Source organism: Giraffa tippelskirchi, chromosome 11 (genome assembly GCF_054371585.1).
Source record: "Giraffa tippelskirchi isolate mGirTip1 chromosome 11, T2T-mGirTip1v1.2.pri, whole genome shotgun sequence".
Taxonomy (NCBI): domain Eukaryota; kingdom Metazoa; phylum Chordata; class Mammalia; order Artiodactyla; family Giraffidae; genus Giraffa; species Giraffa tippelskirchi.
Window position 1 is genome coordinate 144,095,422 of NC_137285.1, and position 24,930 is coordinate 144,120,351.

Sequence of the window (24,930 nt, forward strand, 5' to 3'; positions counted from 1 at the left end):
AATATACTATTATATTAATATTCCATAGATCTATACAACTATTTCTCTGTTATCAGATATTTAGGTTGTATCTAATTTTTTTGCTAGATAATGCTTTACATCAAATGCTTAAATAATGATCAGTATCCATTTTCATAACTGTCTATACTTATGATCTTTATGATAGATTCCTAGAAGAATTATGAACATTTTGGGGAGGTTTTGTTATATATATTCATTGGTTGTTCTCAATATTGTTTGTGGCAATTTACATTCTCACCAGAAAAATATAAAAGTGTCCTATCATAGTCTTTCTTGCATGAGATACATCTTTAAAAAATTCAAGCTTAGCTATTTTGCTAAGTGAAAATTGATTTTATTGATTTCACTTTGATTTGATCACTTGGGGTTTGAAATTCCTTTTGTGTATTTGGCCTTTTGTATTCCTTCTGATAACTGTCACTGTATGTTTTTGACTCTTTTTTATTAAAGGAAGAGATTGAAGGGTATACATTGGACTTTAGAATATTATGTTTGGTGGTGGAGTGCTCCCTGGGAGTGTGTGGCTTAATTAAACAGTAATAACTTGTCAATTGTCAGCAGTGGCATAAAGAACTGATGTCAGGAGAAAGATCTATTCAGCCCAGTGCAGTTAAGTTGACTTCACTGTATTTATATCAATTGCTTGTTGTGATCTCAGCACTGATGCCCTCATATTTCTCAGGGCTCTCAATCCAGAAATGAGTTTTTTTCTTAGCAAAGCATAAGTAAATATATAAGGTTTATAATTCTTGGGGCTATAATAGACTGATAAATACCTTTTTGGCAGATGTATTTCTGTATTATACCACAAATTTCTATATTATTTCATACATGTACATTATGGTAGTTTTGGAATTGCCTCATTTTTGTTTTACTTCAATAAAGGACATGTCTGCAATGTCAGTCCACCATTAATATATCTCTGTTGCTATCTGCCGTCCGTGGGGAATATAAAAAACAGGGTGGAGCACTGTGACTCAGAGGGAAGGATTCAGTAAAGCTCAGTATGTAGTGTGTCTCTGAATGATATTTATTAAACACATACGTTAATCAGTCCAAAGGGCCTGCATCTTTCAGGGACTTCACACTGTACTGTATGTTCCTCTGCTTACAGTAGGTGATTTTTTTAAAGAATGACAGTGTTAAAGACAGCTGGTCGCCTGACCACAAGCATCCTGATGCTTCCTTTGGCCTTTGTATTGATCCAACATTGTGACTCCTCTTAGGAGAGAAAGCTAGTCCCCCTGCCATGGCTCAGTTGTTGTGTGTATATCAGCCACGGGGAACTGCTATTTGAATATGTCTCCTCTTTTGTCTCACCTGGCAGTATTTTAATTACCTGTATACCTACAAGATGCCTGGGGACATCAAGAACTGGGTGGATGCTCATATGAACTGTGAAGACATTGCCATGAATTTCCTGGTGGCTAACGTCACTGGGAAAGCTGTCATCAAGGTAGGAGGCATCTATGGCGAGCCCTGGGCACATCTTGGGCACCTTTCTGAGTCTCCAAAGTATTCATAGCTGTAAATGAAGACATGGAATAGATGAACTTTCAGCTGCCTTTTAGCTTTAAGATTCTATGATGGATGTTTCACATTGTGAAATTGAAGCTCGGCGTATTTTCTTTTGTTACATAAAGTTTCTTTAGTTATAGTTTTTTAACTGCCAGCATCAGAAAGTCTATAATGGTTAATCTACAAATCGTGTTTGTTTTTAAAATGTAATTTTTTTCTCAACACTAATTTGGAATCTAGTTCTTCTAAAGAATGAAATTACATCTTTCTTAAGGTAGCTGATTTTTTTTTAATAGATGTTGAGAAGATAGTATACCTTGTACAGTTTTACCGGTAGTTGTCCTAAACACGGTTTTAAGACAGTGATTACCAATTTTTAAAAGTACCTTTCCCATAGCATATTAAAAGCTGAGAGTATGTAAAGATCATGTGGGGATCTTTGTTTCTATAACAAATATCTATTCCTGAAATGTAGGTCTTGCCCAAATCAGGTCCCTAGAAATGTAGAGAGAGTACACTTCTTTATATCAGTGGAGTCATCTTGACCTTTTTTTCTTTCTGGATTAGAATTCGACATGTGAAAATGGCCCGTGCTTCTAGGCCAGATTCCTAAACTGGAAGCTTATATTGGAAACATGGTATAACATTCCAGAATGATTCCTCGTGCTATTAATATGAATTGATGAGAGAAGCCAGATTAAACCAGTGACTAAGAAAAGAGGAAAAGTCACTGTCCAGACTTGATCCAATCTTTACGCTATCCCTCGGCTCTCTAAATAGCTCAGTGAACAACTCACTACAGGGACAATTAAAGAATGTAAATTGCAAAAGTAGTTTTAAAAGAACCCCTCTTATCTCCAAATTCATTTTTTGTCATTCTTCAAGACATTCTTTAGCTGTGCCTTGTTACTCTGGACAGTAATTCCTCGAGTCTGTGTCCTTCTTAGCCGGGTCTCAGTAATCTAGCTTTCCTCCCCACCCACCCTCTACTGTTTACTTATCTTCACTGGGTTACGATAGCAGCTTCCCCTGAGTTTGCTAGAAAAGTATTCGAAGTTTGAGGTGTGAGGAAGGTGGTGGGGAGAGTGAGGGAAAAGGATTCAGAGGGCAAAGGACCATTGGATTTTTTTTCCTGACTCAAAGGGATTGCAAAATAACCTGACGTCTTCAAGAGCATGGTGCCGCCCGTAGCATTTGCCATTAGCTGGAAGAAGGAGAAAGAGAGCCTGTTGGAACTAAGGTTACGGTGAAAGTTATGGGAAGCTGTATTTCATCGCCCTTATGGCTGAAAGAACAAATGGTGTTTATACAAGGACCTTGGCAGTGAGAAAACAGTCATTAAACAGGAATTAAGGAGCTTGTCATCACCACTTCTTTCCAGTTACAGAAGGCAAAAGCCCTCCAAGCCTCTTTTATTGGGCCCTTGTGAGTTCTGCCGTTGGCTGAGCCAGACAGAATTGAGTGGAGGAACGGTGCGGTGTGTGTGTGTGTGCACATGTGTGCACGTGGAGAGGGAACAGGCGTCTCAGCTTACAGAACAGATGCATGCAGAGTGGTGTCACAAGCCTGATTTTATTGTCCTTAGCACTGACAGCCAGGTATATTTTTGTGCTCCTCTGGCAGGTAACACCACGAAAGAAATTCAAGTGTCCTGAATGCACAGCCATTGATGGGCTTTCGCTTGACCAGACACACATGGTGGAGAGGTGAGTGAGCCTCTAGACAAAAGTCTGCCCTGGCCTCTGATCCCCATTTCCTGCTTTGGGCCTGTTTATGGGACTTTGTTGCAGATATAAGGACAGCAGCTGGTAGCCATAGTCACCTCCTTTTGCACGTGGGAATTGGGTTAGTTCAAGCCCAGGTCACCCAAAGAATTAATTTGGAATGCTACTCACTCAATTTGTAATGGCTGGAAGGGTCTTAAAAATATAGCTGGCCTTAAGCTCCAGAAGCCAGATTCTCCATGTGGACTAAGCAGTTAACCATCCACAGTCACTCAAGTGGAAGTGAGCTAATTCCGAGGAAATCCTGGATTGTTTTTCAGGGTAGTATCTCCGTGTTACAGTAAAAGTTCGATTAGAGAGAATTAAACCAAACCCACCAGAGACCAGATTACCTTTGTGGACACACTAAAACACCTACCAAGAGCAGAATTGCAAGCACAGCTCTTTACATTTCAGGGAGAGAAGCAGGGCAGCTCTGAAACACCTGCTTTATATTGATTCAGTCACTTAGCCAATAAGCACCCATTTGTGTGGATGTAATACAGGGCGTTGTAGGTGAGTATGAAGGAAGTGGGAGAGGTCCGTCTTCCCTTAAAACCGTCTCACTTGTGTCCCAAAGGCCCCAAGCTTCAAATCTCCTGAATCAAACCTAATTCTTCCAAAAGGCAGCCTCTTACATAAGACAGCAAGCTCTGACAACCAACAGCATTTTTGTCAAGGGACCAGGATGCATTCAGAGAATGTTGTGATAACTGTTAGAATGAGATATCTAATTCAGGTTTCCATGGGTCTCATAAGCGTCTGCATGCAGCACTCATTTCTGAACTCTATCAGCTATGTCAGAGTCCTTCAAGCCTGGAGGACTTGTTGTACAGGAGGTTGTTTCAGTTGGCCTGGATCCTTCTATAATGCTTTACTCCTTCTTACGCTTACTTCTTACTCTCTAAATAATCTCATATGTAAATATCTTACCCATATGACTTGACTTTTACCAACTGTCAATATGAAATAATATATTATTGTGACTTTAGACTATCTGTCACTGGTATCAAGTATCACCTAGTCAAGGACAGTGACATTACCGACACAGCTCATTTGGAAGAGACCCCAATTATAGTTCTGTTAGAGAACATGAAATTGTTACTTAAACCTACCCCCATTCTGTGTTGAGAATTTTATAGCATTAAGCAATTCATTTTTGATTGGGCTGAGTTACATGGTGGGGTTTTATGGTCTAAGAAAGGAATTGTATGGAGAAAATTTCACCCAATAATGGCCTTAAAGTTCATGCTAAAGCTGCAAAACTGATATGATAACAAATGCAGTGAGAAAGATTTAAGTTAGGTATAATTATTATTAAATACTGAAGAAGTAACTAAGGGAAATGTGGACGCTTCCTCTCGGTAAAAGGGTTTTGAAAATAGAATAGGCACTGCCCAGATGTTGGTAGACTTGATTTTATCAGATTTTTATAATTAACAACAGTAGATAACACACATGTGTACGTGTGTATCAAACCTAATTCGAAGCTATATGTGATAAGTCAAAAGGAAGGCTCAGAATGTTATATACTGGTCAGAGGAAAGAAAAGTGACTTCTTACTAGGTCAGTTATTATGAATAATTTTGTAAAAGGTGGTACTTGAAGTGAGCCTTCAAAGATTGCTAGGATTCCAGCTCCAGGCAAAAAGAGGAGATCCTCAGCAGAGGAAACTGGATGGTCCAAGGTGCATTTGGCAAGCAGTCAAGATATCCAGTTTTGCTAGAGCATAGCATCCTGGGCCATCAGTGCCAAAGGGCTTTTTTCTCTAGGTAAGCCTTGAATTGGGAATAGGGAAGTAGTTAGGAGACAGGAATCAAGACCATCCCCAAGAAAAAGAAATGTAAAAAAAAAAATGGCTGTCTGAGGAGGCCTTACAAATAGCTGTGAAAAGAAGGGAAGCAAAAAGCAAAGGAGAAAAGGAAAGAGATACCCATTTGAATGCAGAGTTCCAAAGAATAGCAAGGAGAGATAAGAAAGCCTTCCTCAGCAATCAATGCAAAGAAATAAAGGAAAACAATAGAGTGGGAAATACTAGAGATCTCTTCAAGAAAATTAGAGATACCAAGGGAACATTTCATGCAAAGATTCAATAAAGGACAGAAATGGTATGGACTTAACAGGAGCAGAAGATATGAAGAAGAGGTGGCAAGAATACACAGGAGAACTGTACAAAAAAGATCTTCACGACCCAGATAATCATGATGGTGTGATCACTCACCTAAAGCCAGACACCCTGCAGTGAGAAGTCAAGTGGGCCTTAGGAAGCATCACTACGAACAAAGCTAGTGGAGGTGATGGACTTCCAGTTGAGCTATTTCAAATCCTGAAAGATGATGCTGTGAAGGTGCTACACTCAATATGATAGCAAATCTGGAAAACTCAGCAGTGGCCACAGGACTGGAAAAGGTCAGTTTTCGTTCCAATCCCAAAGAAAGTCAGTGCCAAAGAATGCTCAAACTACTGCACAATTGCACTCATCTCACACGCTAGTAAAGTAATGCTCAAAATTCTCCAAGCCAGGCTTCAGCAATATGTGAACCGTGAACTTCCAGATGTTCCAGCTGGTTTTAGAAAAGGCAGAGGAACCAGAGATCAAATTGCCAACATCCGCTGCATCATGGAAAAAGTAAGAGAGTTCCAGAAAAACATTTATTTCTGCTTTATTGACTATGCCAAAGCCTTTGACTGTGTGGATCACAATAAACTGTGGAAAATTCTGAAAGAGATGGGAATACCAGACCATCTGACTTGCCTCTTGAGAAACCTGTATGCAGGTCAGGAAGCAACAGTTAGAACTGGACATGGAACAACAGACTGGTTCCAAATAGGAAAAGGAGTATGTCAAGGCTGTATCTTGTCACCCTGCTTATTTAACTTATATGCAGAGTACATCATGAGAAACGCTGGGCTGGAGGAAGCACAAGCTGGAATCAAGATTGCCGGGAGAAATATCAATAACGTCAGATATGCAGATGACACCACCCTTATGGCAGAAAGTGAAGAAGAACCAAAGAGCCTCTTGATGAAAGTGAAAGAGGAGAGTGAAAAAGTTGGCTTAAAGCTCAACATTCAGAAAACTAAGATCGTGGCATCCAGTCCCATCACTTCATGGCAAATAGACGGGGAAACAGTGGCTAACTTTATTTTTCTGGGCTCCAAAATCACTGTAGATGGTGATTGCAGCCATCTAATTAAAAGTCTCTTACTCCTGGAAGGAAAGTTATGACCAACCTAAATAGCATATTGAAAAGCAGAGACATTACTTTGTCAATAAAGATCCGTCTAGTCAAGGCTATGGTTTTTCTGAAAGTGGTCATGTATGGAAATGAGAGTTGGACTATAAAGAAAGCTGAGCACTGAAGAATTGATGCTTTTGAACTGTGGTGTTGGAGAAGACTCTTGAGAGTCCCTTGGACTACAAGGAGATCCAACCAGTCCATCCTAAAGGAGATCAGTCCTGAATATTCATTGGAAGGACTGATGCTGAAGCTGAAACACCAATACTTTGGCCACCGGATGTGAAGAGCTGACTCATTTGAAAAGAGCTTGATGCTGGGAAGGATTGAGGGCAGGAGGAGAAGGGAACGACAGAGGATGAGATGGCTGGATGGCATCACCGACTCAGTGGACTTGAGTTTGGGTGGACTCTGGGAGTTGGTGATGGACAGGGAGGCCTGGTGTGCTGCGGTTCATGGGGTCACAGAGAGTTGGACACGACTGAGCAACTGAACTGAACTTGAATAGGGAAGTAGTTTGATTAAAGTGTTGTTTTGAGATTGATTTGGAAGGAGTGCCTAGAATGGCATAAAGGTGAGATTGAAGAAAGAAGAACAGTTAGAAGGCTTGAACTAAGTTGAGTGTGGAGAGGAAGGGTTGAATTAAATTACAAGGCTTTTTCCTTTTTTCTCCCAGAGGAGAATGTGCTGGCATTTGATGTCCAACTGAATAGGTGTGGGGAGGTTATGGAGGAGTTGATTGAGATAGGAAGAATGGTAGTACCTTTAACGGTGTAAATAATATAATTAGGAGGGATGCTAATTAGGGGAGGGGAAGACATGAATATTGTACCTTTAACAGCGTAATTAATGAGGCCAGGAGATTTTAATGGTATGCGAAGTTGGAGAGCAATAAGGCAGGTGAGTTTGGGCTCTTACTCTCTGTATATGCAGATATAGATATAGAGCAACCAGTTGGAAATATAGAACTAGGACTTTAGAAAAAGATTAAAACAAAGATGGAGATTTGGAAGACATCTATCTAGAGATGACAATTGATTGAAGAAAAGCTATGGGTAGAATCTTGAGAAATTCAGACATTTAGGAGACAGAGTAATTGAAAAGAGAGAGGCAGGCACTAGAGAGAGGCCAGGAGAGACCCAGGGTCTCCAGTGCCCAGCAGCGCTGGTGACTTTGGAAAAAGCAATGTCATAGGGTGATGGGCTGAGGGGCAATAGTGTGTGAGCCGACAGTGAGGAAGTAGAGTCGGTGATGGCAGGCTCCCCTTTTGAGAAATGTGATGGAGAACAGAAGGAAATCAATCTTGAATTAATTAGAAACTGCGAGCAAAACTATTTGGATTAAGGTTAAATGACTGAATTATTAAATAAGACACTTAGGTTGTGGGGGAGGGGGATATGATTTAAGCCCCATTGGACAGGGCCAAGAGATGGAGTTACCATTGCAGAATTGTTCACTTGTTTTGTTTCTGAAATAGCTCCCTTTGCGGGGTCTGCAGTTTTGCACAAAACAGTGAAAGGAGTTAGCCACTCTGCATGTTCTGACCTTGTGTTGAGTTGTGTGATTCAGTAAGCTTATTTATTCTTATGTTTGGGGTCTGGAATCAGAAATCTCAGTTGTGGAGGAGAGTACTTTTACTGCCCTTCCTCCATTTCCAGGTCCTGCTATTAGTTAATTTAAGAAAAAGAATATTTTGTAACTTCATTTTGTCCAGTAGCTTTACCCACGTCGAGATAGTACGGCAGACAAACAATGCTGATTTAAGAAACAAACATTGTATTTTGATTCAGGTCAGTCTTCGTTCAAATTATGAATTAGCCACTTACTAGCTGTCTGACTTAAGGAAATTGACTTACCTTATCCTGAACTTGCAATCATTTCATCTCTTAAAATAGATGTATCAACTGTCATATTACTGTATCCATTCAGGAATTCATCAAATATTTATTGAGCACTTTTGTATCAGTGTATTATATGCTAGGGGTGAAAGAAGTAATAATACAGAAAAGTCTGTAGCCCGGGGCTTGGCGAGGTTAGTTCGCTTCCCAATTTGCCCAGTGCTGACCCTCAAGCCAGAGAAGGCAATGGCACCCCACTCCAGTACTCTTGCCTGGAAAATCCCATGGACAGAGGAGCCTGGTTGGCTACAGTCCATGGGGTCGCTAAGAGTCAGACGACTGAGCAACTTCACTTTCACTTTTCCCTTTCATGCACTGGAGAAGGAAACGGCAACACACTTCAGTATTCTTGCCTGGAGAATCCCAGGGACGGGGGAGCCTGGTGGGCTGCCGTCTGTAGGGTCACACAGAGTCGGACACGACTGAAGCGACTTAGCAGCAGCAGCAGACCCTCAAGCTCCTTGTTACTGTAGGTAATAGTATGAGTTTGAAAGGAAAACAGAAAGCCATCAGTCTTCTCCCCTGGGCACTTGCAGCACTTCAGAGCTAGACATTGGCAGTTCTTAGCCTATCTGTACTTGGTTAGAAAACCAAGCTAGGGGAACAGTTACTGACATGGCAGCTGGACCCCCAAGAGAACAACTCGGGTAGACCCACCAGCAACCAGCCCTACTCATAATCTACCCTAGCTTGTCCCCCATCCCAGGTCCCCTGCATGAAATGAAGGTAGGAGACGCTGTCGATACCTGGCAGTCGGGGACTTGTACCATTCATCATGGGCAGTCGCTTCTCCAGGGTGGGCTGCGTGGAGAGAAAGGAGGACTCAGTAGCCTGGGTCAGCCAGGGGCAGCTGTCAGCAAGTCAAGCTGGCCTGAGCCCCAGTGGCCTCTTGCCTGTGGCCCAGGCCGGTTGGCCAGTCTAGTTACAGAGGAGATGTTGTCCTCAGTGCTCCCCAGGGGCCGTAGAGCCACCATCCCCTGCCAGGAACCGTGATTCTTCTTTCATACATGCTCGCCAGCACCCTAGGCTGGGCTTTGCTGGCCAGAGTCTACAAGCAGAATCACTGGAAACTACAAAAATCTGTCCGTGTTTATAGGCAGAACAACTGTCAAAAGTGAGACCTTGGGGAGATTTGACTTAGTCTGCCGCTGTCTTGACCCCATAATTTAAGGTGAGAAAAGCTATTGTTTGGTGCTTGCTTCCTATCATTTTGTTAAAACCTCTCAGTCTTTTCCCCAGCCTCCTGTCATTTTGGAACCTGAGACTGCGACCTCCTGGGTCTCGAAAGACTGCCAGCAGGAGGGGAGCTCAGTGATCTGTGGGCCATTGTAGAATGTGATGGAAAGACCCAGGCCTCTATTACCAACGCAAGCCTGGGTTTGAGCCCAGCTCCACCACCTTCCAGCTCCAGGTCCTTGGGAGAGTCCCTTAGCCTCTCTCAGCCTGAGTCTCTCAAACCACACCAACCCTCGGGCGTATGGAGGGGGCTACTTAAAGGAATTGCTGGGGTCATGTATGTAAATTAGCTGGCACTTAATAGGAAATGGCAACCCACTCCAGTTCTCTTGCCTGGAGAATTCCAAGGACAGAGGAGCCTGAAGGGCTACAGTCCAGGGGATTGCAGAGTCTACACGACTGAGCGACCAACTTTCACTTTTTCAATAGGTGCTTAACAGTTGTTAATTTCCAGCTTCTCTCTTTGGACCCTAGAATAATGATAATAAATAAATGTGTCTCATCTCATAGTGAAGACTTCAGCCTCAGCAACCAGAATGCCTGGGTTTGGCTCGGCCCTACCGGTTATTTGGCTTTGGTCCTGTCTCGGAGTCTGTAATATGCCTCTGTCTCCCCAGTGTGCCGTGGGAAGGATTGGAGACCTGCCTCGTGGGGTTGTTGTGAGGGAGACATGAGTAACTCGTACATGCCAAGCACCTTTAACACAGCCTGGAACATGGAATAAATGGTAGCTGCTGTTGCTTTGTGGCTGTGGGCACCATGATGTTATTAGCTGGAAGAGCTCAAAGTGAGATAGTAACTCATTCTGACCAACAGAATAGGCACAAGAAAAGAATGGATAATAACTAACTTCTTTATTAATTGGCTTCTTGCTGAAGCTCAAAGAACTCAAATAAAAGCTGTCGACTAAAATAACTTGAAGCAAGGCTTACAGTCTCTCTGAGGACAGAAGACCTTGCGGTCTGTGTCTTGAAATTCGGCCCTTCTCTGGTAACCGGTTCTCAGGTGCCGTGGGCCTGACTGAGGAGAGAGAATACTGACCTCTCTGAAATCCATCCTTGAGGTCCCCTTAACTTCAAAAGCGGTTTTACGGGCTCATTTTCCCCCTTTGGTCTGATGCTGAAATGTCCTCATTACCCAGCTGTCACACTCAGTCGGCCTGGTTGACCAGAACCGATTCCCGCCCGTGCTCTCGGGGTGGGGGTAGGGGGCCGCACCCTCCCCTCACCCAGCGGTGCTGAGTTACTTATTGCTGCCGATTCTAACACCAGTGCAGCTATAATTATGAAAGCTGTCCAGTGTGAACTTCAGCTCTCACAGAGGAGCTTATGGAAGTGGACTGGTAATTCCTAGAGATTGCCACTCACAGCCCTCGATAGATGTCGGTCGAATGCCTGAACCGTTGTTTGAAACTGAGGTTCGAGGCCCCTGTTGTCTCCTCTGCCTTCCATCGTCCTGTCCCACGTGTAAGAGCCTTCCTTCTCCCTTTTAAGGTCAAGCAAGCTGAAGCCGAGATCCAGCCCTTTGCCTTCTCCCTTTGCCTTCTCTTCAGCTGGCAGGGATGGGGTTAAGGCTTGTTGGCAACTAATCCACCTCGGTTAGAGGCCTGCTTGTAAGGAGCTGGAGGAATGACTGGAATTTGAGGGGGAGGGGGAGGGGGAATGATCCTCTGACCTCTGCAGGCCCGTGGCCTTCTAACAGCTCAAACGGCATCCCTGGCTCCCTGGCTGCCTGTGAACTAATAGGCAGCGTGCCCCCAGATCACTGTCCCTGCCCCGCCTCCCAGCCATGGGGGAGCCTGGAAGCACTCTGGGGGCCTTGCGTCTCCCCGGCTCCCGGGCCAGTGTTGAACGCGATGTATTTTGCTCTCAGCCTCTTGAACATTTCCTTTGTCCCCCACCCCTGTCCCTCTCGTCTGCCCCGCCCCGCTGCCCTCCCCAAACCCCCAGGTCCGAGTGCATCAACAAGTTCGCTTCCGTCTTTGGGACAATGCCTCTTAAGGTGGTGGAGCACCGGGCCGACCCCGTCCTGTACAAGGACGACTTTCCTGAGAAACTGAAGAGCTTCCCCAACATCGGCAGCTTGTGAAGCAGGGTGGAGGTCTCAACGTGAATGCCGGACAGAGGAAGAGAACTCGGCCCCCCAGCCCTCTGACCCCTGGATTTCAGTGTGGAAGACGGGCACCTCCTCACCTGACGAGCAGAGGCCCCAGGAGGACACCTGGGCAGCTCTTGTGTCCTCTGATGCTCTTAATGGGTTCTTTCTGAAAACTCCAGGTGGAAGCCTGAGGCAGGCTCCAGGGGAAGGCCAGATCAGGCTTTCTTTGCTTCCAGCTCCAGTACAATGATCTGAGAGGAACCGTCCCTGGCTCTAAGACTGCTGAGAAACCTCCAGCCCATTTCAGATTTGTGATATCATGTAAGAGCTACCTATCTCTCACTTTTCATTATTTCAAATCACTGAGTTTGTCAGAGGACAAGCCATGCCCAGAATTTGATGCACAATCCAAGCATCTTAGTGGCATTTGATGCCTTGGGAGCACCAGCTGCCAAGTTGGGACCTATAAGTTCCATGAAACTCTTTGGTTTGGCTTTTGGATATCATTAAAATTGTTTTTTATTCTGTTTCGTACTACGTCTTAAATATTGATTATGGAACTTTGCTTTTGTGCATATTTAACTTCCGTCTTCTGACCTCAACTCCAGCCTCCTTCCCAGGTCTGGGAAGACAGTCGGCCGGGAGGCGCATCTGGTGCCATGTGTATCTAGCAGAGAAGAGCCTCCCACTGCAAACATTCTTAGAGACAGTGTGTCCCCAAACATACAAAGGAGTCTCTGTGCTTGCTGATTAGATCTAGATATTCTTGGGGGGAAACGGAGGGCCTCTCATAGCCATACATTGAGGGAGTGGTGACCCTCACCCCAAGGGGATGCCAAAATTTCCCTCATTCTTCTGATATAAACCTAACGTTAGCCAGGGAGGCTCTGGCTAACGTTAAATGCTGCTATAACAACTGCTTCGCGATAGTTGCCAGTATATTTAAATCGTTAGATTTCAGCATTTAGTAATACTGCACATGTGTGAATTATACCTCTTTAAGCTCAGTTGATGAACAAATCTACTCTGGCAAATGTTAGATGTTAAGGATTCGAAACAGATTTATCTGACTCTAATATTAAGATTAGCCACAGTTTGGGTTTTAGCCATAACATATGTCCCCAGAACACAAAATACATAACAATTTGCTTGGAATATGGATATAATTACTGAAACTTAGTTGTGTGCCAGTCCAAGTCACTAAACCACCACTCATTGTTCTGTTGAGTGACACAGAGGTGAGCTGGTCTCATGCTGGTGTTTTCAGACTTGCAGTTTTAACAAGAATCACTTCAAATGTGTTCCCATGGACTTTGAGAGGCCAAAGAAAACTTTCAGAAGTAGCACAATTGAAAGTGGAAATCTTGAGTCTGATCTTTTATATTTGGGCCTGATGGAATGTCAGGCTGTTCTTGGCAGAGGGATAAGATAGCATCTCCAGGTCATTCATTTTGCAGTTGCAGACACTGGAGCAGTGATTTATTCGTGTGTTGCGGCTATGAACACTGGTGCTTAATCAATACTTTTGATTTGAAAAATTATATCCTAGTCAGCAGAGGAGATGGGAAGGCATTTTGGCCTCATAGTCGTAGTACTGGGGGTGATATGATAGAAACCAAGAGAAATGGGTTTCTCTTGTCACCCAGATACCAGTAGCTGACACAGCGAGTACCTCTTATCTTTCTAGGGGTTCCTTTGCTTGTTTTCCACGGTTTGGGGCAAGTGGAAGGGGAGCAGGGCCTCACATTTAAATTCTAGCTAAACTCTAAGACCTGTGCTAACATTGCATATCGTGTTATACGTGTTAACGCACACCCTTGGTATATATTAATAGCACTCTGCTCTTTTCAGACAACTGACTGCACTACATTAGTGGCTAGTTTCTAAGCCAGTTCTCCCTCTCAAGAGGGAAATCCTTTTTCTCATTCCTTCCCTTCTTGTGTCCCTCTCTCTTTATTATTCCTTTGATCCTAAAAGAGGAATACTTCAGTAACAGGTCACTGGGAGCCCAAGGGGATTGAGTCAGTGGACCTTTATCACCTTCTTGGAAGACATTGGTCTTCTAAGGGCATTAAAACTCCATTTCAAGTACCTAACTGCCCCCAGAAATATTGGGGGTTAGATTTTGCACCATAGCATACAATTTTTTTTTTCTATTATAGAGTAGGCATTACATCCTAGGCACTGGAAGCAAACCTCAGAGCTTCTGTCTGAGGATGCAGATCACAAGGAAAAATTCAGGACAGGAGTATAGCAAGTCTTTATGACTCATGGGTTCAGAGGGACTAGGCGCTCCACCCCGTCCTGTGTGGGTGTATCTCTGAGCTGCTCACCAGCAAGCCTTACCCATAAGCTTGGGCTGGGATCATCTGCCCTTGGGATACCATAGGTTCTGGTTTCAGAAGCAGAACAATAATGCTAATTAAAATGTCATGTTCTGGCCTACAATAGACAACAGCTGGTTTTAGATTAAGAAATCTTTTTGAAGGAATTGCACCGTACTCGCCTCTACCGATGATGAACCTGAGCTGGCCCTGGCCTTGGCCCAAATGTGTGTACTAAGTCACTAGCCTTTGCCCCCAGGGACCTACCTGGGATGGGCCGGCCTGCTTGGAATGCCAGTGTTGAGTGTTGCGTGCTCAGTCGTGTCCAACTCTTTGAGACCCCAGGCCGACTAGGCTCCTCTGTCTGTGATTATCCAGGCAAGAATACTGGAGTGGGTTGCCATTTCCTTCTCCAAATGCCAAGGTTGGAAACCCTTTTTTGCTGGTTAAGTTTAGGTAACTGTTCATATTCTTATCTGATGTATTTTAGCAAAGCTCACACATGTTTAAGCGAAAACCTCCTTTTCTGGGAAAATTAAAGAGGAAAATATCCACTTTTGTCCTCAGAATCTCTGGTTCTTTCCTGTAAATGATGCTATCCTGCCTCTTCTTCTTACTTGGCATCATGAAGGTCAGAACTCTGGCTTCTCTGCCGAACCTTGTGTGCTGCCAGCTTGTGGTTTTTAGGAGTTTCTCTGCTGCCTCTGGAAAGAGTGACCATCATCCTGGCCTGTGCTGACCAGGACTGGGAGCTGGAAGAGGCCAGCGGCCTCTGTGCGCTCACTTGTCGAAGGGTGGCTGGTAGCTCTGTGATCCGGCTTCCTCCAGGGACAGTCTCTGGAGGATCCTTGCTACTGAAAGGCCTCAGGCTTCTGGCCACGAATTCTCAAGGTCTGATTGCTGGGCTCAAGTCCAAGACCCCTTGGTGGTAGAATTAAGAAGTTGATGAAGCAGAGTCTGGGTTGGGAAGTGGTTCACTCCTGAGGGGACTCTTCCTGACTCTACAGTCACAGGATCCCAGAGGAACCCGGCCAAGTGAGCGGAGGTTTCGAAGGTTCCCCATCGGCTAGCTTCCCTGAGCCTGGTGGGTTTCCTCTGCTCTCCCGGTGGCGTCTCTGGGGTAAGCTGTTTTCTCCAGTTCCGTTGGTCATCGTCTTTTGCAGCAGCCGAAGCCTCAGCACGCTGTTCCCTGAGTGGCCCTGGCTCAGGGAGGCAGAGGCAGAGAATGCCCAACTGGCCTCACACCCCTTCAGCCACTTCCCGAGGAGTCGTCACGGTGGAAGTGACAACTGGATTGGCAGGTGGCAGCCGTACAGGGAGGCTCTGGAGGTGACTTGAGCTTTCCACTGAGGGCCCTGGAGGCTGGCTGCTCGCCTCACCCCAGAGCTGTCCCAAGCCCCAGGGCTCCTGTGCTAGGCCAGTGTTTGCTTCTAAATGAAACGGGGCAGCTTTTGGCCCCACTTTGCCAACCAGGCCTGATGAGAGGATCTGAACAGGTTTCACTGAGCTGCTCCTGACGGAGGACAGAGAGGCAGGCCAGATTCTCCTCTCACTTGTAAGGTTTTCCCCTCTCCTAAGCTAAGGGCTTCCCTGGCGGCTCAGTGGTAAAGAATCCACCTGCAGTGAAGGAGGTGCAGGTCCATCCCTGAGTCAGAAAGATCCCCCTGGAGAAGGGAATTCCAACCCACTCCAGTACTCTTGCCTGGGGAATACCATGCACAGAGGAGCCTGGCGAGCTACAGTCCGTGGGGTCGCAAAGAGTCAGACAGGACTTAGCAACTGAACAACAGTGACGTCATCCTAAACTAAACTCACAGCCTCTCTTCCACCTCCATTAAACAGACTGTCAGGGCTCCCCAGCCTCAGGCTTTGTGATGTCCAGGTTCCCTGGGACAGGGTGTGGTCTGTCTAGGCAGCATTGTGCCATAGCTTTTTCATGTGCAGCTCACCACTGCTTGCAACACAGGGCAGGTGATGGGGCAGCTTGCACCCTCTCCCAGCTTTCCAGGCATCTTTCCTTTTCAAGAAATTGTTGAGTCACCCACCTCTGTGTCTGGCATCTCATTTTACAGCCTTTGTAGGGGAGAGTTTTTCCCTTTCTTCTGCTCCCGACTGGTTGGGCCCATGGCTGCACTTCTTTCCAGCCTCCCTGAAGGGCACCAGAGCTGTCAGGCAGAGGCGAGGAAAGGGAAGGATGTCTGGGTGCCACTGGAGAGGTACCAGGTAGCTAGGTCTGATAAGAGGTTTCCCCAGCAAAGCACCAGCTCACCCATAGCATCTTAGGAGCTGCCTGTGGAGTGACAGCTGCCAACAGAGCTGGAACTGGAATCTGTGTGTCTTGGACCCAAGCCTCCAGCCACTCCATCCACCCTTCAGAGCCTTCCCTTCACAGTGTATCAATGTGAGCTCTTATTCACAGCTGCCAACTCCTATCATTAACTACTACGCCCAAGAAGAATCTCAAAGAATGTCTGGTTTTCTGGTAATCACAGCTGAAGAACAACCAACTGGTTACTGACCAAGATGAGGGAATAATTCAGCCATTCAGTTTTCTGATTGTTCATTCATTCTTCAAAATGTACTCTTTGCCAGAACCTGTGCTGAATCTGAGACAGAGTGGAATAAGACACAGCCTTGACCTCCAGGAACTTGGGTTCCAGTGAGAGTTCTTGGCTCTGACAGATGATGTGAGTCCATCAGAGGCCTAGGACTCCACACACATACATTTTAGTCCTGACTGTACAGGAAGATTCCATTACGTGAACACCATCTTCGCTGGTGCCCAGAGGAGGCAGGGACTGTTTCGTTTCCTGTTCTCGTAGCACCTTCCTTTGAGTTGAACCCTGGGCCTTCCTTGGCCTTGAGGGAATCCACTCCCTCGCCTTAGTTTCCTCAACCAGAAATTGAAGATGGCAAGAGCGCTTCAACCCGGGTGGGTGAGATGCAGTGACGTATCAGATCTCTTCCCCTCTCTCTACCCAGAGCCCTTGCCAGATTATACCTGGTAATGCTGGCAGCCAGCCCTCTTCCGGCCCCTGTTTCTGCTCCCCCTGTTACCAGAGAACATGGGGGTCTGGATCCTATCTGGCCCCGTCAGGGTAGATTACCAAATGAGTGGTTCTTTTGCCCCAGTGCCTTTCCTGTGCTATAAATAAGCCCCATGTTTATTTTCTAATGTTATTGAAATGAGCACTTGGGATTTGGGCCTCTTGACTAGTCCGGAGAGCGTCCACGCGGTGCCTGGGGAGGGCCCTGTGTGGCTGGCTGCTGTCTGAAGCTATTTGGGGTCCTCCCCCTGTGTTGTGGATGTGGCTTCATTTCAATAGTAAGGGCTGTATGCAGCCCTGTATCTGCTGATTTTCAGGTTTCAGCTTTCTGCCAGCCTCACTGCCTGCTTAGAAGTAAAGCTGTGTTTCTTATTAAGGGGATAACAGCCACAATTGAGATAATTAACGAAAATTGTGTATTGGTGGCAGCAGCTCCTATAGGATTTCCAATAGTCTACCTAGTAGATCCTGAGGGGCTTTACCTTCATCTCCTCCCTTCTGCTTACCCTGTGCCCAATCTCTGTTCTTGTTTTCTGGATATAGTCCCAACAATTTCTCTCCATACAGCCTTGTTCTTGTCAGCAGTTTGGTTTGACGTATTGACAACTTGACCAAATGAAGATTCATTAATTGCAACTTCTCTAAGGCACAGAAGGTGCAAGAATTTTTTTCTCCCCCTCTTCCCAGAGTATCTCCCACTTGCTGGTTGTACCTTGGCCCTTTTTAAAAAGTTATAAGATGAATATCCATTAAAACAGATAGATGCTCCATTCAGTACCATGGCTGCACCATCTCAGTGGGACAGTGCTGAGATAGAATGAAAACATCTATTGCCCAGTGCAGTGTCTTATATGTTATGTGGATGTCTAGGAACTAGGAAGTGTTTTGAATTAGGATTTCCTAAGGATTGATTTCTAGCTCCTTCAGGCTTTGATGATGCATCAAAAGTATCCAGTGAGACTGAGCAGGAGACAGCATTGTCTATCAGAACTTGGGCTAAAGATCATTATCTACTGCTCAGGAGGGATTATTCTGATAAGTCACTCAGTAAAGAAATATTTGCATGGACAAACCAGAACCTATAGCCTATTAATGAACAGAGTGATATCTAACAACCAAATTTAATTCACTTTCAGACATGGAGCCAGAAGAAAGTGAATTTTCACTCATGTGTTTTTAGTCTATTGACTCCTGAAGATTTTTTTCCCTTAAAAGGTAAAACGTCTTTTATGATGGATTCATATTTATTGAGCACTTATTATGTGCCAGATACGGTTCTCAATTATGAAGATGCTGCATTGAACAAAGTGCCTATTCCTGCTAAGTGTACATTCTAAGAAGGAAAAGACAACCAAAAAAAGTAAATGAATACAATTTCAAGTGGTAAAAAATGCTATGAAGAGAACAAAGCAGAATAAGGGGAGATGGACAGTGACTTGGGCATGAAGAGATATTTAAGATGAGTTGGTCAGAAGTGGCAACAGTACTGGAAGCAGGGGTGAGGGTCCGCCTGCAAATACAGAAGACAGATTTGATCGCCGTATCGGGAAGATCCCCTGGAGGAGGGCGTGGCAACCCACTCCAGTTTTCTTGCCTGGAGAATCCCATGGACTGAGGAGCCTGGCAGGCTACAATCCATAGGGTTGCAAAGAATAAGACAGATTGAAGCAACTGCGGACAGCACATATATACATACATACAAATGTGCTCATATAAATAAAAATACAATCCACTTATTGTTACATGTTTTACAACAGGCAAAACTAGAGTGACAGAAAGGAGATAAACATTGCCTGTGGCTGGGGACTGGCTGGGATGAGGCTCAAGGGAACTTTTGGGAGTGAGGAGAAGGTTTTATATTTTGATCCTGGTGATGGTTACATATATATATTTGTCTAAACTCATCCAACTCTACATGTAAAGTTGGTGTTTTCTTATGTAAGTAATACCTCAATAAAGATGATTATTTTTTCAATGGTAGTTAAAAAACTGTCATCTTTCACAGTTCCTTGGCTTTGTCATGAACCAGCATCCCTTTTCCCTCCTTTACCTGGATGTTTGCTTAGGGCCTCGGGGTCCAGGCTGCCTCCAGTTCTGTTGCCTCAGTTCAGTGTTTTCTATTGTGTTTTGATGTGGAATGCAGATTTGCCAGCCATCCAGCTGATATTTATTAAATGCGTGCTGTAATACTCTACCAAATATTAAGGATAAGTAGGTGAAGAAGCCTTTTCTGCCTTCGAGGAGCTTATAATCAAACTAATACAGGAGGTGAGTCCCTAATTGTCCTGTCTGCTCTGTAAGACTGAGCAACCAAGGGTGAATTGCACACATTCCCTGCTGTGGAAGGAGTGTGCAGATCACTTCTGACTTGGTGAAGGGGTGAGACTTGAGGTAGGCTTTGGGGAATTCATTGGCAGAGACGGGCACTCTGTGGATCGGGCTGTGCTGGGAGGTCGGTCAGCCACTCTGACCTGGGGGGGGGCGGTGAGAGGAAACAGGAAGATGAGAGAGAATACTGACCCCCGAGATCTGTAGGAGCACTAGCTCCAGGCTGGGACTTTAGAGATTACGACACTGGATAGGAGTTTAGGGCTAGACAAGAGAGCTGAAATGTTTGTGGGCCGTGTGAAGGCTTTGCAGATGATTGTTCTGGGTGGGAACGTGATCGGAGCTAGTCTTAGACACCACCACTTTGGCATCATCACAGACGAGGGCGTGGAGCAGAGAGGGACCAGGAATGGGATGTAACTACTTAGCGGTAGCCTCGGTGATAAGTGACAAGGCGCTGAGCCCAGTGGTTGCTGGACTCATTTGGGAACTTGCTGGGACCTGTTGAGATGCTTTGGGATATGAAGTTGGAAAGAGCAGCCACTTCACCCATTTAACACATACCGGCCAGTCTTCTTGTTACGGACTAAATTATATCCTCCATAAAACTCATATATAGAAGCCCTAACCCCCAGTGTGACTGGATGAGGAGATAGGGCCTACATGGAAGTAGTAACGTTTAAGTGAGGTCATAAGGATGAGATCTTAATTCATAGGACTGGTATCCTCAGAAGAAAAGGAAGAAACAGCAGAGCTTTCTTTCTGCATGAGCAAAGACCATGTAAGGACACAGTGAGAAGGTGGCCGTCTACAAGCCAGGAAGGGAGGCCTCACTAGAAACCAAACCTGCAAGCACATTGGTCAGGGCTTCCAGCTTCCTGGAACTGTGAGAAAATAAATGTCTGTAATTTAAGCCACCCAGTGTGAGCTCTTTTGTTACAATAGCCCAGACAGACCAATACACTGCTCACCACCAGATTCCTCACCACCCGGCTTCCCAATTCCCATAAATAAAATAGTGAGGGTTCCCAGTGCTTTATATTCCGATGACATACTTTTGTAAAACAGTACCTCAATGCCAAAGAATGTTCAAACTACCGCACAATTGAATCGCACTCATCTCACACACTAGTAAAGTAATGCTCAGAATTCTCCAAGCCAGGCTTCAGCAATACATGAACCATGAACTTCCAGATGTTCAAGCTGGTTTTAGAAAAGGCAAAGGAACCAGAGATCAAATTGCCAACATCCGCTGGATCATCAAAAAAGCAAGAGATTTCAGAAAAACATCTATTTCTGCTTTATTGACCATGCCAAAGCCTTTGACTGTGTGGATCACAATAAACTGTGGAAAATTTTGAAAGAGATGGGAATACCAGACCACCTGACCTGCCTCTTGAGAAACCTGTATGCAGGTCAGGAAGCAACAGTTAGAACTGGACATGGAACAACAGACTGGTTCCAAATAGGAAAAGGAGTACGTCAAGGCTGTATATTGTCACCCTGCTTATTTAACTTATATGCAGAGCACATCATGAGAAACGCTGGGCTGGATGAAGCACAAGCTGGAATCAAGATTGCCGGGAGAAATATCAATAACCTCAGATATGCGGATGACACCACCCTTATGGCAGAAAGTGAAGAAGAACTAAAGAGCCTCTTGATGAAGGTGAAAGAGGAGAGTGAAAAAGTTGGCTTAAAGCTCAACATTCAGAAAACTAAGATCATGGCATCTGGTCCCATCACTTCATGGCAAATAGATGGGGAAACAGTGGAAACAGTGGCTGACTTTATTTTTCTGGGCTCCAAAATCACTGCAGATGGTGACTGCAGCCATGAAATTAAAAGACGCTTACTCCTTGGAAGGAAAGTTATGACCAACCTAGACAGCATATTAAAAAGCAGAGACATTACTTTGTCAACAAAGGTCCATCTAGTCAAGGCTATGGTTTTTCCAGTGTTCATGTATGGATGTGAGAGTTGGACTATAAAGAAAGCTGAGCACTGAAGAATTGATGCTTTTGAACTGTGGTGTTGGAGAAGACTCTTGAGAGTCCCTTGGACTGCAAGGAGATCCAACCAGTCCATCCTAAAGGAGATCGGTCCTGGGTGTTCATTGGAATGACTGATGCTGAAGCTGAAACTTCAGTACTTTGGCCACCTGATGCAAAGAGCTGACTCATTTGAAAAGACCCTGATGCTGGGAAAGATTGAAGGCAGGAGGAAAAGGAGCCGACAGAGGATGAGATGGTTGGATGCCATCACCAACTCAGTGGACATGGGTTTGGGTGGACTCCAGCAGTTGGTGATGGACAGGGAGGCCTAGTGTGCTGCCATTCATGGGGTCACAAAGAGTTGGACACGACCGAGCGACTGAACGGAACTGAACCTCGATCTCTGGCTTCCTTCTCTTAGCCTTCTCTTCTCTTGGATAGAAGTCAACCTCGCTGGCCCTTCCGAACCGTCAGTGTGTGTAATTCCTCCTATCTCTACAGCTCTTAATTATTTCCAAGCGTTTTAACTCTTTTGAAGTTCATAACCACTTGTCTCACTTCCTATGACATAAGCAAGCAAGAGCTGGTTTGACCCCATTTTACAGATGAAGAAATTGAAAATCGGGATTTTCATGGCTTGTCTGAGATAACCAAGCAGAGTTGCAAAGTCTGCCCATTAAATCCAGCTCTCTTACTTCACCGCATGGCTTCCTGGCCTGTCCTTTTCTCTGCCTTCGACTGGAGAGAGCTTTCTGTTCAAATCTATCTTGGAGAGAAGATTGGGCTGCCTTTGGGCTTCATTCTTCCCTTCATTCCCTTGTCCTCCCAGCACAGACGCACATTTATTTTCATTCTCTCTCCATAATGTAGCTTGGCCTTAATGTCATAGCAACAAGGAACTCCTCCTTTTCCCACAGAGCCTAAACATGACAGATACACTGTGGGTAGAGGACAAAGAAGGGGTGGGCAGGGGGCTTACGATGCAACCAAAGAGAAATCTTGGAAGGTGTGGCAAGAACACTGTGGCCCCTGGGCTGTCTGAACCGCGTCCTGGCCGGGGCGCTGGGGGGCATCTCGGGCGGGCCCCACAGAGGGTTTGCTGCCAACCAGTTAAGGCAGCACCTTAACACATGGTGTGCACATGGTCGTAAACCGAAGCTCCTTTCGGAAGTTTGCCCTTCCTCAAGGCTCTTGGTCTGTGTTGAACTAAAAAAAGAAAATCTGTTTGGAATCACAGAATTCCTGGGAAAATGTCAACTCTCACACCCCATTGTCTCTGGAGCTGGCATGCATCTTCTCACTTCTGAGCCCTGTTTTGGGGGCGGGCTGTTTGTGGAGGGCCTATTGTTCCTGAGCAGCTGAGCATGCAAGTCTGGGCCTGTGTGTGTGTGTGTGGAGAAAGACCACCACTACTGCATCACCCCCCACCAGCCGAATCAAGGATTTCTGCCGAATCACAGACCAGCCCGCTTGTGGCGCCCTGAGGTTGCCAGTTGTTCTTGTAGCAAGACCTGGGACAATGGGATTGGTGAGAAAGTTTTTCTTGGGGTTGAGGCAGAGTGGAGATGGGGCAGGTTTAGAGCATGAGGATTGTCGAGGGACGCCATGGGGAAAAGCAGGCTTTGAGCCCAAGGATAAGTGGGAAAACCTCTGAGATGAGCACTCTCCGATACAACACCTGGCCATCTTGAGGAGCTGGCTTCATGCTACCCAAACCCCAAGAACACTAAAGAGGTTAGGCTTCTTGTCCTGACCTTGGCTCATCAGGGACGCATATGACCCCCGGAGGGACAGGATGGACAGAGTCCACAGCCAAATGGAGGCTTTGTGTTCACACCAGGCTCATCTCTAGCCTTCCTCTTCCCATCCTGAACCAAAAACAGAGCCTCTCCTCATTCCTGCCTTCCCATTCATTCTCCCAATGAATTACAATTACTCAGTGTACTAATTTTCTGAAGGATTCATTCACGAACAGAATTGGCCTGTCTTTTCCTGGTGCTTTGAAGGCAGCTTGGGCGGTCAGACAGATACATAGGTAACTCACACGGTCTTATATGCTAAGATGTTATTATAAACAGTTCTGTGGGAGCATGGAGCCTCAACCACTGGCCTGGGGGTGGAAGTTTGGACGGGGCATAGAGTTAAGGAAGATTCACATAGGACATTCTCATTAGGAGGAAGCCATAGAGGATGACCAGAAATCCTCCTGGTAGAGTGGGCTGGTGACAGGGCACAGGCATTCTAAGGAAACAGGTGGCAAGTCTACCACTGTAGCCAAGTGAAAGGCCCCGGATGGTTTGGGGGAGCAATGAGTGGTCCTGGCAGCCAGACAAGGAAGGGCTGAGCCACAGTCGATGTTCACGGAAGCCCTGCTGACAGGGGAGTGTCCTCCCCGGCGATGCTCCTTGGAGGCACAAATCCCAGGAATGGGTTACTTGAGTCACCAGGGAGGACCAGATGACCCAGCAGCCATCCTGCCCTTTGGCGCTAGCACTCATCTGGACTCCAGATACCGTTGAGGTTGCTAAGCAAGGATTTCAGGCAGGCGACTTCCCATGCACAAGGCATTTCTCCCTCTGCTTCCATTCCCACCTTGGGACTTGGCAGTGACTTGGTGTGGAGAGTCCAAGAGCTGCCACGACCCTATCAGATGGCAAGGGTCATTTTTAAAAACAAGTTCCTAGTTCAAGCCAACCTAAAGCCATCTGGGTCTATAGTGAATGAAAACTTACCCTGGAGGTGCAGTTGCAGAAAGAGGGACCCCTTCCAGGGCCCTAGAGTGGGCTCTTGTCTAACACTCAGAAATGAATTGTCTGAGGAGACACATGTGCAGACAAAGCAAGAGACTTTATTGGGAAAGGGCACCCGGGTGGAGAGCAGCAGGGTAAGGGAACCCAGGAGAACTGCTCTGCCATGCGGCTCTCAGTCTCGGGTTTTATGGTGATGGGATTAGTTTCCAGGTTGTCTTTGGCCAACTGTTCTGACTCAGGGTCCTTCCTAGTGGCACATGCATTGTCCAGCCAAGTTGGATGCCAGTGAGAAGGATTCTGGGCGGTGGTAGAACACGTGGCAGCTCCTTTTGACCTTTCCAGAACTCTTGCGGTTGGTGGTGGCTTGTTAGTTCCATGTTCCTTACTAGGACCTCCTGTCATAAAGTAACTCATGCAGATGGTTACTATGATTCCTGGCCAGGGTGAGTGGTTTCAGTGAGTGCTTCCCCTAACGGTACCAAGTCTGACATGTGGCTCCAGGAAAGCAGCATTTACATAGTCAGAGAAGATGAAAAAAAGTTTCATGTCAGACTCAGAGCTGGTAGCTGGAGGGAGATGTCTTTCTCCTGGGAATAATCATGGCCCTTCATGTCCTGTTGCCACATCAGCTTACAAAGCCCATGCATGGGCCATCTCCGTGCGAGCCTCCGCCCGAACTGGTAAACTGGACAGAGACAGGCTTCTTCCCCTCCTT

General features: G+C 45.7%; 1 protein-coding gene across 7 annotated transcripts in view; it reads left to right on the plus strand.

Annotated features, from left to right (window-relative positions):
- EXT2 (exostosin glycosyltransferase 2) overlaps positions 1 to 19,118 on the plus strand; it is a 146,552-nt gene extending 127,434 nt beyond the window's left edge. For 2 of the 7 annotated variants that reach the window (XM_081544997.1, XM_081544994.1), the window contains exons 12-14: positions 1,349 to 1,477; positions 3,163 to 3,245; positions 9,679 to 12,306. In XM_081544997.1, coding sequence (XP_081401123.1) covers positions 1,349 to 1,477; positions 3,163 to 3,245; positions 9,679 to 9,754 — 288 coding nt within the window. In that variant the 3' untranslated portion in view covers positions 9,755 to 12,306. Of the gene's footprint in view, positions 1 to 1,348; positions 1,478 to 3,162; positions 3,246 to 9,535; positions 9,611 to 9,666; positions 12,307 to 18,279 lie in introns of those variants that run through there. The other 5 variants (XM_081544993.1, XM_081544992.1, XR_014069652.1 and 2 more) reach the window with 4 other exon arrangements.
- The last annotated feature ends 5,812 nt before the right edge of the window (positions 19,119 to 24,930 follow it).